This window comes from Elephas maximus, chromosome 5, assembly GCF_024166365.1.
Source record: "Elephas maximus indicus isolate mEleMax1 chromosome 5, mEleMax1 primary haplotype, whole genome shotgun sequence".
In the NCBI taxonomy this organism is placed as follows: domain Eukaryota; kingdom Metazoa; phylum Chordata; class Mammalia; order Proboscidea; family Elephantidae; genus Elephas; species Elephas maximus.
In genome coordinates this window covers 86,136,591-86,150,855 of record NC_064823.1, presented here as the reverse complement: position 1 = coordinate 86,150,855, position 14,265 = coordinate 86,136,591, and the positions used below count along the sequence as shown (strand labels likewise).

The 14,265-nt window shown below is 37.7% G+C and overlaps 1 protein-coding gene across 1 annotated transcript in view; it reads right to left on the bottom strand.

The window, feature by feature from the left end:
• Positions 1-14,265, bottom strand: part of GC (GC vitamin D binding protein) — a 107,590-nt gene that overhangs the window by 82,374 nt on the left and 10,951 nt on the right. Inside the window, exon 3 of the mRNA XM_049885284.1 lies at positions 6,358-6,516. Coding sequence (XP_049741241.1) covers positions 6,358-6,516 — 159 coding nt within the window. The remainder of the gene's footprint in view (positions 1-6,357; positions 6,517-14,265) is intronic.

Sequence of the window (14,265 nt, the reverse complement as noted above, 5' to 3'; positions counted from 1 at the left end):
GCCCAACAGTATATATTCAATGAATGCTAGCATTGTTTTACGGTAAAATCCAATGATAAAACACATGCAAATATCATGGAATTCGCTCTAGTCTTTGCCTGAGGCGGCAGGTTAATGGTTATTTTCTGATCAGGGGAATGTGGAAGAAAAAATAAAAATGGGAGAGTAAGCTACCAGGAAGCAGGGAAATAAGTCAGTACCCTCCCCCCTCCCCCACCCCGTTATCTCCTGGCCAACCCTCCCTGAATCTGGCTCGTGAAGCAGTTGCCTAATAACAGGTAGATTCCTTGACTCCCTGCTCTTCCCTTCAGGAAGTGCCAGGCAGTCACAGCATCCAGAAATACTGCATTAGATTTCTATTGCTGCTGTAACAAATTACCACGAATTTGTGGCTTCACCAACACTAATTATTGCCATGCGGTTCTGTAGGATGGAAGAAATCAGAGAAAGCACTGAGGAGATTTCTACAGCAAAATTCTCTGTACAAGGCTGATCCATGAGAGAAACATTTCAGGGCTGGAATTTATAGAATGTAGAAATAATTTATTTTTTTAGAAATAATTGAATGTAGAGAACAAAGAGCAAAATAAAATCCAAGACTGTAAAGGGTTGTATATAAATTATTAAAATGAGATAGAGCCAAGAAAAGAAATAGGCAAGTTAGAGCCAGTTTCATTGAATGGTGATGAACTGGGGTTTCGACTAGCTGTGGATGAGTGTGATAAGTAACATGAATTTCACTTAATTTTCATTAAATGGTGCTATCTTTTGCCATTGACAAGTCGATTTTGACTCATTGCAATCCTATAGGACAGAATAGAACTGCTCCATAGAGTTTCCAAGGAGTGGCTGGTAGATTCTAACTGGTAACCTTTTGGTTACCAGCTGAACTTCTAACTACTGCGCCACCAGGGCCCCCAAATGGTGCTTTAAAAAAAAAAAAACCAAACCCATTGCCACTGACTCTATTAATACTCATAGTGACTCTAGAGGACAGAGTAAAACTGCCTCATATAGTTTCCAGGGAGCAGCTGGTAGATTTGAACTGCCAGACTTTTGATTAGCAGCTAAGCTCTTAACCACCGAGCCAACAAATGGTGCTAAAAATCCCAAAAAACCCATTGCTGTCGAGTGGATTCCAACTCATAGTGGCTGTATAGGACAGTAGAACTGCCCCATATGGTTTCCAAGGAGGGCCTGGTAGATTCGAACTGCCGACCTTTTGGTTAGCAGCTGTAGCTCTTAACCACTATACCAACAGGGCTTCGCAAATGGTGCTAGTGACTGGTTATTTCTTATATTTGTTCTTAGTTTAGTGAAAGATCATATTTCATATATCTATTTTATGAGCACAACAGTGGCTGAGATTATTGTCTTTGAAACCCAACTACTTGGTTTAGAATATTGGTTTTACCACGTACCAGCTGAGTAAACTTGGATAAGTTATTGTAAACTCCCTGTTCCTCAGTTTCTTCATCTTTAAATGGTGGTAATAATAATAACACACTCATGATGGTATTGTAAGAATTAAGTGAGTTTATCCAAAAGATTTTAAACATGTTGGCACCTTGTAAATAAAATATTAACTATTATTTTAATCACAGTGCAAAAAACCTAATGCCAATGCTTCACAGGCAGTGGATACTTTATATAATAGTAATTATAATAAAAATAAAAACAATAACAAACCTTAATAAAGAGTTTACTGCTTCTAGGATATCTATTATGTATCCTAATTCACACTTAATTTTGCTTTAATACCCCCAATTTTTTTTTTTTTTGTGATATTCTAACAAAAGCTTATCGAACACTTACTATGTGCCATGTGGTGTTATGAAACTGGGAATTACAGTAAGGAACAAAAATTAAACCCCTTGATTTTGTACAGCTTACATTCTATATTTGTACATTTGTTCTAATAAGTCAACAGCTAGTGGTCACATGGTGATAAATGCTAAGAAGAAATATAAAGCAGAATAAGGGGACAGAAAGAAAGTAATGGAGCGATAGGTGGTATGTGAGGTGGGTTGGCCAGGAACCCCTCTCTAAGAGTGGGCTTGGAGCATACCTGAAGGAATTGAGGGAGGGAGCCATGTAGATACCTGGGTAATGAGTGGATCCAGAAGAGGGAAGAGCTAGTGTAAGCCCTGAGATGACAAAGTACACTGAGTATGGGGAAGTGTGGCGGCCAGTGTGGCCAGAGCAGATAAGTTTGGGGGAAAGTAGCAGGAGATGCTACCAGAGAGGTAGGAGTAAGCAGAATAAAGAAGTTAAAAACTAAAAAACAAAAAAGAAAATTTTCTTTTTTGTTTTTAACTTCTTTATTCTGCTTACTCCTACGTCTCTGGTAGCATCTCCTGCTACTTTCCGTAAAGAAGTTAGGTAACCATAAATACTGAGGGAGAGAGTAATCGATTCGCTATAGGATTTTTGTTCTTTTCTTTGTTTGTATATAAACTCAAGGCCTTTTAAAGAATGTGTGGACACTTATCCCTATAACACACTCACAATGGTGGCTGCATACCTGGCATTGCACTTTATAGCAATGAAGCTAACATTGCTATTGATTTCCAGTGAGGTCAACATGGTTTTTGATGATAAACTTATCTACCTCTCTGACATCAGCTCCTTCTAAGCCTATGCTTTTACTCTGACTTCTTTATCAACTTAGATGACGCCAAGCTTGTCCTTAGCTCTGAAAGTTCTGTACCAAATTCCTTCTACTTGAAATGTGCTTCTATATCTTTACATGATTCTCTCTTTTTCTTCGCATAGATCTCGAATTCCACATCACCTCCTCAATAACCATTGTGTAGAGAGTTTACCTACTTACCTCAAATTACTTCCTTCTGGCATTCTGTGCAGCTAAGATCCTGAATCAAACTTAGGACAACTTTATTGTTTAAGAGACTAGTGATAAAGGGACAACTTGCAAAACTGAAACATTGATTCAGTGGTGGTTCAGGGGATTGGAATAGTCCTCATTGTTTAGGGCTGTTTTGACAGGGAAATGGGAGAAGGAAAAATATAGCTCCCACCAACCCAAAGGGGACTTTCTTCTTGCTGTTTGATATTGTGTTCAGTAAAAATATGTAGGCCAAAAATTAAATACTTAAAAAAGAAAATGTTCATGATAAATATCCCTTTCTTGACAAGAGCTCTTATAAAGTACAATGGTTTGTTTCCTGTTGGCATTATTTTTTTTAGTAATCGTGTAACTGTGTCAGCAGCCTTTGTTGCCTGCTTTTGAGAAAAGGGAAATATACAATTGAGTAGATTAGTGCCTCATGTATTTTAGCTCTGGGAAAAGAAGCCAAATGGAGGGAACTGAATTGGCAAACACAGCTTTCTGTCGGGTGTGGAGTGGCTAAAGTGAAAGTATTTTTATGACACCATCTAGATTTGGCAGATTTAAGAAGCCCTTCTTTCCCAAGGGAGCCCCGGTGGTGCAGTGGTTAAGAGCTACAGCTGCTAACCAAAAGGTCAGCAGTTTGAATCCACCAGCCACTCCTTGGAAACCCTATGGGGCAGTTCTACTCTGAGTCAGAATCGACTCTACCGCTATGGCAACGCATTTGGGTTTTTTTTTTCGGTCTCACCCAAGACAGTCCCTGGGTAGTCCAAACAGTTAAGTGCTGGGCTATTAATGGAAAGATTGGTGGTTTGAACCCACCCAAAGGTGCCTGGGAAGAAAGACCTGGCAATCTGCTTCCAAAAGGTCACAGCCATGAAAACACTAGGGGGTGCAGTTCTACTCTGCAACACATAGGGTCGCCATGAATCAAAATTGATTGAAAGGCAACAAGTTTGGCTTTTTTTTGCCTTCTCTCCTAAGAGACCCCTAAGAGCTTGCCTCCTGAATCCCAGTGCCATTCGATGGGAGAATACTGGCCTAATTGGAGATGATGCTCGCGTTGACAGCAGATTTTCTCTTTTATATCCAAAATTTCCTGAAGGGTGGTTCTATGGGACATAGGTATTTTAGAAAAGAGTCAATATGTTTGGCAAATTCTAGGTTAAATAAAGTTTCTTTTCTGTAGAGCTTCCCAGAGCCTTTAAGATAATAAAGGGGTTGATGGTGAATCCAGCAAGAATGACTAATGTATGGCTTATTTCTTAAATATATTTGATAGTGAAAACTTTTTTAAGGGTGAGTCTTGAGTAAAACACACTTTGGAAAAGCAGTTCTAGAAAAACACAGTGGGTGGTCAGCTATCTAGAACTGGAACAAGCAGAGAGAACTGCAACTCAGACCAATTCCTCACCTTCCAAGACTCCTCTGAACCTAAGATTCCTCTGAACTCTTCTAAACCATACACTTTGCAGCTTCCTGGTGGATGCTCTGTGGCAAATTAAGACAATGATGAGCCTTGCTACTGGGAGAGAACACACATAGCCTCCGAATAAATATCTGACTTGGTCAGCAGGAGATTCCTTGCTCTTTGGGGCATGCTCAGGTAATAGAGAATAAAGAACTCATAATAGGTCAGAACCACTGTACTCAAATACTGGACATTTATTGCTAACAAATATATTTGATATGTCTCAAGGGATATAATCTGACCTGTGACCCCTGGGTAGTCTGACTGAAGTTCATTGTGAAGTTCAGATCTTCAAGGGAGCTGACCTGATGATTTTAGCAGCTATTTCACCAGGGTCTGAGGGATTGTTGAAGAATGTCAAAATATCATTTGCAAAATACTTTGTTATTCTCTAGAGAACATTGTCATATTTTGAGGTAACGCCAATGCACACTTACTGAGTTGGCAGTCTGAAACAGTGATTCATACCCCAGGTTATGTCCTATATAATTGCAAGGCACATATCATTCTACAACGTAGCCATTTCTGGAACTTCTTTCTTTGAAGATCATGATCAGAACTTGTTTCAGTAGAATTTTCAGGTTTGGATCTGCCCCAGGGAAAACTTGGGCCAAGGAATCAGCTTTCAAAATTTCTTGGGACTTGGCCGATTCAGAGGTCTTATAAGGGACACAATTTATTTTGCTTATTAAAATCCCATTATATCTCAGGAAGATTTTATAGTCTTATACAAGTAAGCTAAAGGTCCTTCAATAAGACTGTAAAATCTTCCTGAGATATGTTGGGATATGAAAAGGCAAAATAAATTGTGTCCCTTATAAACCCTCTGAATCGTCCAAGTCCCAAGGAATCCTGAAAGCTGACTCATTGGCCCAAGGTTTCCCTGGGGCTAGTTAAGCATATGGTTGCTAACCAAAACTTTGGCAGTTTGAATCCACCAGTCCCTCCTTGGAAACCCTATGGGGCAGTTCTACTCTGTCGTATAGAGTCTCTACAAGTCAGAATCAACTCGATGACAACAGTTTCGCTTACTTATGAGTGAGTAAAATCAAATTTAAAATAATTTGAATGATAAAAGTAAGATCAAAGAAAAGAAAATATAAAAAGAATAAGGAAAAGTCAGGAATAAGACTATTCATGTCACAGTTAATAACGGATAACTCCTGGGATGCACACATTTTATTCTATTGGTTAGGTAGATTATCAGCATTAATGCTGGAGTATGACTTGGGTGAGGCTGCTAGCTGACAGCATTAAATGAAAAATTTAATTTTATCTAACAAGATGAATGCAGAATCCATTATAAGCATTAAAGGATTAACCAGAAAAGTAAAATTAAAACTGATACGGAAGGTGCCACAAGCTGCAAAACTTAGAAAATTGCATACTTTTCTGAATTTTAGTTTGTATCATTTAAAAATGTTTTCAAACATTGCCCAAAAATGAAGACACCATTTAAAGAATAGCTTTAATGAACCACCTGGTTGGGTTTCATAGCTATAGGAAATTCTCATTTACGTGGGGGCCTTTTAGGAACTATAATGCATTTTCAAATACTGTGAGATTCCTTGAAGAGGATAAAAAAGAAATCTGGCAGTTCACTTCATGTGCCATTGGCATGGTGCATTGTACTCTCGATAACAATAAATATTTGAAGTCTGGAAGAATGCTCAGTGATGAATCATAGTCTCTATTTGCACTGTCTTTTCACAATTAAAAAAAATTAATTTCAAACTATTCTCTCCTGACCTTACTTATTAAAAAGAAAGGAAAAAAAGGGGGGGGGGAATCAATGAACTTTAACTTCCTTTTTCTCTCTTTCATGAGATTATGATCTTGATTTTTTTAGTTCTAATTTAACACTATATGGCACAGCTGAGCTCAGATTAGGTCCTTCTTGATCAAATCATCCCCTTTCTCTCTAACATATTTGCCAATTCTCACTTGTTTATCACCTATTTTGTATTTTTTTATGGTAACAGCACACTAGACTAGGAAGAGTTTTTGTAAACGGGCACAGCACTGGAAGTCTTACCTCTCTCTAGGGCATGGACAAATGCTACAGTAAGCAGGAGAACCAGTACCCCCTTCATCTTCCTGTCGCTGAGTCCCGCAGAACCTTCTGTCTCCCGTAGATAACCACGGAAAAGATGACAGCCAAGAGTAACCAGTTCCCTTTTACTAGGACTCCCAACTGTGAACTAATCAATTATTAATCTCTATACAGAAGCAAAGGCCAGTCACCCTCAGCCCACAGAGATAAATAATATCATCAATCAATACAAATAGACACCCTGGGGATAATGTATTGGAAAATCTAGGAGATTTTAATCATTAACTTTGTCAAACTTCAGAAGAGCCAGAGTGTACATAGATTATTTTCCTCTGCTTCCTTTCTCCAAAATTTATTTAAAGTATTGAATGTAAGGGGTACGTTTGTTCCTTGTTATAAGATTATGTGTCTTATTTGGACATTCCCTGTCCTTCTCATGTATAAATGGAGATTTTGGAGATGATCTCTGTCTTTTTGTCTGTCTCTCTCCCTCTTTGTTTAAACCAACTACGAATAAGGATTATCTTAAAATATTACAGATCAGATGATTAAGCAATATGGGGGGGAAAAAGAGTGATAAGCCAATTCAATGTCACTCTCCAAATCCATAATTTCAATGTTATAAACAATTTTATATGAGATGATGTGCTAATGCTTTATGCTGTTTTATACTTATTGAAGCACTGGCATACATATTGTTAAAAATAGTCCTTGAAGTGGGCCAATAATATACTAGAGAGGTTAAATGACTTGCCCCAAATCATAAAAATCAGTGGCAAATATTGATCTCCTTACAGCTTGTTTAAAGTTCTTTCTTCTAGTACATTTTAGGATAATATGATTTAGGTGCTCACAGTGGCCTTATAGATCATAGATTTCACCATCTCCATTTTACAGAAGAGGAAACTGAACCCAGGTAGATTCTGAGACTTGCACAGAGAGGCACAGAGGCACAGGTAGCTATCGATAGTCAGAAGTAGTATAGCTGCTAGTTCTTTGCCAGCCTTGTTTTTCAGGAAGCAGGGTCAGGTAAGGATTGGGTACACAGACTGTGAAATCTAATCTCTACACAACTCTTACTGGCTGTGTAATCTTGGGAAATTTATTTTGGCTCCCTGAGCCTCATTTTCCTCCTCTGTAAAATAGTGATAACTCTTAGCATCCATATCACAAGGTCCTTCTGAGTTTAATGAAGATAATTCATTGCAGGGTTTGTTGTAACACTTAGACATGGTAATATGCATTAATGTTACCTGTTATTCTAGTTGTTGCCACTTTCTCCCACTGACTCTCCAAATTTATAATCATATCTGAGAATGTCATTGGAACTAATCAGTCCTGTAACAAAGTGGAAGATTGAATGGGTAGATTCCATTAAAATATCAATAAACAGCAATAAGCAGTTACATTTTTAGTCAGACCTATCTATATTGAAAATACTTGGGGAGCTAGGTTAAGAAAACAGTTCACCTTGTAGGAAAATGATAACTAAGCAAGATCAAAGCAGAGTCAATAATTCATATGGTAAATGAAATTAGCAACTACTGTAAACATTTCTGCACTAAATAATGTGGAAAGATAGTTTTCCCTTCAAGGACCTATTATATCTTCTTATTGCTTATTACAAATCTTTTAAACTTTCCCTTTTGGTTCAACTACTAGTTTATTTTACAAGTTAACTTTAAAAATGTGCTTTATGCTTACTGTAAATTATTTGGAAGTAAAGAAACCCTAAATGAGTGAAAAAAGTTAAAACAAAAAAAAAAACAAGAACCCCAGAACTCAGAAGGAATAGCTGTTAACATGTTAGTAGTATGTTTCTATAGTTTCCGCTTTTTTAAGATAATGCAACATATGAACTTTTGTATGATTTATTATTTAATATTATTTCACAGTACTTTTCTAACAATTAGTTCATTCAAAGATACATTTGAATTGTTTCCCATGAATTTTGCTACAGAGTTTGAGAGCAACCTGGTCTCTCATTAAAAAAAAAAAAAATTATAACTTTATCTCTGCTTTGGCAATAATGTCTACCACTTTTGTTTAATGATAAACAACATGTAGCAAGAATTGCAACATCTCGTTTAGGTGTCCTCTTGAGAAATCTCTACAAAAACTGCCAAATACATTCGCTTGGTTGAGTTTATCTTTTGCTAAGTGAAAATTGGCACTAACATGCTAGTAGCTAAATATATGAAACTCTTCTCAGTTTTATTTATGTAACTCTCCTTAATCTTTAAAATGTTGAGTGCTTACAGCAATTCTAAAACCAGGAAGAAAGAATCATGATTGGCCTAAATAAGTAACATCATGTGGCAGTGATTATACTAGTAGGTCAGATGGGGAGAAAAGGTTTACAGCAGCAGTCAAAGCAACTCAGAAATTTATTCCAGAAATAGATTTATTTTTGGTGAGAATACAAGTGTTCATTTTATACTTATTATTTAAATTACACATGCACATTTAAAAATGTATTGTGGTAATACATATAACAAAATTTGCCATTTTAGTCATTTAAAGTGTACAATTCAGTGACATTAGTTACGTTCACTAGGTTGTGCAACCATCACAACTATCTATTCCCAAAATGTTCTCATCACTCCAAATGGAAACCCAGTATTCATTAAGCAATAACTCCACAGGCCCCCTCCCACCTGCCCCATGTAAACACTAATCTACTTTGGTCTCTATGCATTTGCCTTTTTTTGATATTTCATACCAGTGAAGTTATACAATATTTGTCCTTTTGTATCTGGCTTATTTCATTCAACATATGTTTTCAAGTTTCATCCATGTTGTAGCATGCATCAGACAGACATTCATTTCTCACTCTTTTTAAAAAAATTTATTTTGTTGTTGTTGTTGAGAATATACACAGCAAAAATACACCAATTCAACCATTTCTACACATACAATTCAGTGAAGTTTACGTTTTTCAACTTCTGCAACCATTCTTACCCTCCTTTTCTGAGTTGTTCCTCCCCTAATTACATAAACTCACAGCCCCCTAAGGTTCCTATCTAATCTTTTGAGTTGCTGTTGTCACTTTGATCCCATATAGGTAGCTCTTAAAAGAGCATAATGCTCAAGGCAAACATTTTTTACTATTTAAGCTAAAGTATTGTTTTGGTTTTAAGAAGACTTCAGGGGGTATTTTTGGTTTAAGGGCAATAGTTTCAAGCGTTTATCCAGGCTCCATGGCTCCAGAAAGTCTGGAATCCATGAGAATTGGATTTTTCCCCTTTTGATCAGGATTTTTCTATACACTCTTTGATGGAAAAATTTAGCAATGGTAGCCAGACACCACCCAGTTCTTCTGGTCTCTTAGCAAAGGAGGCAGTTATTCAAGGAGGCAATTAGCAACATCCTCCTCATATTCCTGACCTCTTTCTTCCTCTGTTGCTGCAGGCAAATAGAGACCTATTACCATGCTTTGGATGGCTGCTTGCAGACTTTTAAGACTCCAGGCACTAAGCAAAGAACTAGTAGGTGGAAAAGAAGCACTAATCACATTTAGAGACCAATTAACTGGGATATCCCATGAAACAATGAGCCTAAATCTCCAAAACAAGGAATAAAATCCTATGAGGTGTTTGGTTGTACACAAGCAGCCTCAGCAGCTACTCTTTTTTTTTTTTTGTAAGTATACAACATTTGCCAATCCAACTTTTTGCAGGTGTACAACTTATTGACCGCAATTACAATAATTGATGAATAATACTCCATTGTACATGTGTACCACATTTTGTTTATCTATTCATTTGTTGATGGACACTTGGGTTGTTTCCACATTTTGACTATTGTGAATAATGCTGCAATGAACATTAGCGTGCAAGTATCTGTTTCAGTCTCTGCTTTCAATTCATTTGGATATCTACCCAAAAGTGGAAATGCTGGGCCCAGAAATAGATTTTTTTAGAGAAATATTCATGAAATATTTAACTAATCAGTGTCTGTCAGTTTGATGTACTGTGGGGGCCTGCATGTTGTGATGCTGGAAGCTATGCCACGGGTATTCAGATAGCAGGGTCACCCATGGAGGACAGTTTCAGCTGAGCTTCCAGGCTAAGACAGACTAGGAAGAAGGACCTGGCAGTCTACTTCTGAAAAGAATCAGCCACTGAAAACCTTATGAATAACAGTAGCACGTTGCCTGATACAGTGCCAGAAGATGAGCCCCCCACTTGAAAGGTACTCAGAAGATGACTGGGGAAGAGCTGCCTCCTCAAAGTAGAGTTGACCTTAATGATGTGGATGGAGTAAAGATTTCGAGACCTTCATTTACTGATGTGGAATGACTCAAAATGAGAAGAAACAGCTGCAAATATCCATTAATAATCAGAACCTGGTATGTATGAAGTATGAATCTAGGAAAATTGGAAATCATCATAAACGAAATGGAATGCATAAACATCAATATCCTAGGCATCAGTGAGCTGAAATGGACTAGAACTGGCCATTTTGAATCAGACAATCATATAGTCTACTATGCTGGGAATGACAATTTAGAGAGGAAAACATTTCAAGATCTATCCTGAAGTACAGTGTGATAGGATAATATCCATATGTCTACAAAGAAGACCAGTTAATACGACTATTATTCAAATTTATGTAACAACCACTAAGGCCAAAGATGAAGAAATTGAATATTTTTATCAGCTTCTGCAGCCTGAAATTGATCGGACATGCAATCAGTTTGCATTGATAATTACTGGCGATTGGAATACGAAAGTTGGAAACAAAGAAGCCTCAGTAGTTGGAAAATATGGTCTTGGTGATAGAAACAATGCCAGAGATTGAATGATAAAATTTTGCAAGACCAATGACTTCTTCATTGCAAATACCATTTTCACCAACATAAATGGCGACTATACACATGGACCTTGCCTGATGGAACACACAGGAATCAAATCAATCACATCTGTGGAAAGAGATGACAGAAAAGCTCAATATCATCAGTCAGAACAAGGGCAGGGGCTGACAGTGGACCAGACCATCAATTGCTCATATTCAAGTTCAAGCTGAAACTGAAGAAAATCAGAGCAAGTCCACGAGAGCCAAAATATGACCTTGAGTATATCCCACCAGAATTTAGAGACCATCTCAAGAACAGATTTGACACTTTGAACACTAATGTCCAAAGACATCAAGGACATCATACATGAAGAAAGCAAAAGGACATTGAAAAGACAGGAAAAAAAAAAAAAAAAAAGACCAAAATGGATATCAGAAGAGACTCTGAAACTTGCTCTTCAACATCGAGGAGCTAAAGCAAAAGGGAGCAATAATGAAGTAAAAGAGCTGAACAGAAGATTTCAAAGGGCAGCTCGAGAAGACAAAGATTCATACTGACATGTGCCGAGAACTGGAGATAGAAAACAAAAAGAAAAGAACATGCTCAGTGTTTCCCAAGCTGAAAGATCTGAAGAGAATATTCTAGCCTCGAGTTACAATAGTGAAGGAGTCTATGGGGGAAAATATTAAACAATACAGGAAGCATCAGAAGAAGATGGAAGGACTACAGAGTCACTATACTCAAAAGAATTAGTCAACGTTCAACGATTTCAAGAGGTAGCATATGATCAGGAACCAATGAAAAGAAGAAGCCCAAGCTGCACTGAAGGCAATGGTGAAAAACAAGGCTCCAGGAATTGATGGAATATCAATTGAGATGTTGCAACAAACGGATGCAGTGCTGGAAGTGCTCACTCACTTACTATGCCAAGAAATTTGGAAGACAGCTGCCTGGCCAACCAACTGGAAGAGATCCATATTTATGCCTATTCTCAAGAAAGGTGATCCAACAGAATGCAGAAATTATAGAACAATATCATTAATATCACACGCAAGCGAAATTTTGCTGAAGATCATTCAAAAGTGGCTGCAGCAGTATTTTGACAGGGTGGATTCAGAAAAGGATGTGGAGCCAGGGATACCGTTGCTGATGTCAGATGGGTCCTGGCTGAAAGCAGAGAATACCAGAAGGATGTTTACCTGTGTTTTATTGACTATGCAAAGGCATTTGACTGTGTGGATCATAACAAATTATGGATAACATTGCGAAGAATGGGAATTCCAGAACACTTAATTGTGCTTCTGAGGAACCTTTACACAGATCAAGAGGCAGTTGTTTGAATAAGGAATACTGAGTGGTTTAAAGTCAGGAAAGGTATGCATCGGGGTTGTATCTTTCACCATACCTATTCAATCTGTATGCTGAGCAAATAATACAAGAAGCTGAACTATATGAAGAAGAACGGGGCATCAGGATTGGAGGAAGACTCATTAACAGCCTGAATTATGCAGATGACACAACCTTACTTGCTGAAAGCGAAGAGGACTTGAAGCACTTACTAATGAAGATCAAAGACCACAGCGTTCAGTAGGGGTTCCACCTCAACATAAAGAAAACAAAAATCCTTACAACTGGACCAGTAAGCAAAATCATGATAAACAGAGAAAAGATTGAAGTTGTCAAGGATTTCATTTTACTTGGATTCACAATCAACACCCTTGGAAGCAAACAAACAAAAAAAAAACCAAACCCACTACCATCAAGTTGATTCTGACTCAGAGTGACCCTATAGGACAGAGTAGAACTGCCCCATAGAGTTTCCAAGGAGCTCCTGGCAGTTTCAAACTGCTGACCTCTTGGTTAGCAGCTGTGGCGCTTAACCACTACGCCACCAGGGTTTCTCCCATGGAAGCAGCAGCCAAGAAAACAAAAGATGCATTACTTTGGGCAAATTTGCTGCAAAGGATCTCTTTTAAGTGTTAAAAAGCAAAGATGTTACCTTGAAGACTAAGATGCATCTGACCCAAGCCGTGGTATATTCAATCACGTCATATGCATGTGAATGCTGGACAATGAATAAGGAAGACCAAGGAAGAGAATTGATGCCTTTGAATTGTGGTGTTGGTGAAGAATATTGAATATACCATGGACTGCCAAAAGAACGAACAAATCTGTCTTGGAAAAAGTACAACCAGAATTCTCCTTAGAGGGAGGGATGGCAAGACTTCTGCAACAATGGTCTCAAGGATAACGATTGTGAGCATGATGCAGGACCGGGCAGTTTTTCTCGTTCTGTGGTACATAGGGTCCTTATGAGTCGGAACCGACTTGATGGCACCTAACAACAACAAAAACCAGAAGCAGCGAAATTTTACAAGAGTTGTTTTGCCTTTAGAGAACTCATTTGAAATAGTCTATTTCTCCATCTCACCACTGTTTTCAGAAGAAAAGTAGATTTTCCCCTAAACAGGTCTAGTTGTAGACAAAATTGTAAGGCAGTAAAAGTCGATCTTTAATTCTATTCCCTATCACATTTCTCTACTTTTAGTAACTCTCAGTTTTTTACACTCTTTACCAAAGCAGTACCATTAACATTTTATAGTGCTACAAGACGGTAAAATCTTTCTATTGTAGCATTCTAATAGAAATGACCTTCTCCAAATTGATTTCACTTGCCAGATTTTTCTCTTCATCTGGATTTTCTTTATGCTTCTAACATGCATTATCTATATCTTTCCTTGATAAAAGACCTGATGGAATGGATATTAGTAGCTTTACGTAATACCTTTAATGTTAATGTGCAAAGATGAGCAGAGAACGATCTGGATTTCAGGGTGTTCCTGTATCTCAACCATTTTTCCCTCCTTGACTTCCATGAGAAATTCCAATAGCCTTACAATAAATATTCCTTTTTGCTTAAGCTTGTTCAAGCTGAGTTTATGTCACTTGCAATTAAAAGGATCCTGACAAACATACCTTCAGATCATTTTCACCTCTGTGATGGCCATTATTTATCTAAAAAGCAAATAAGGCTGTGTTACTGCCTCCATGTTTAAAACCCTTCGGACAAATGTCTGTGCTCAAAGTCCATG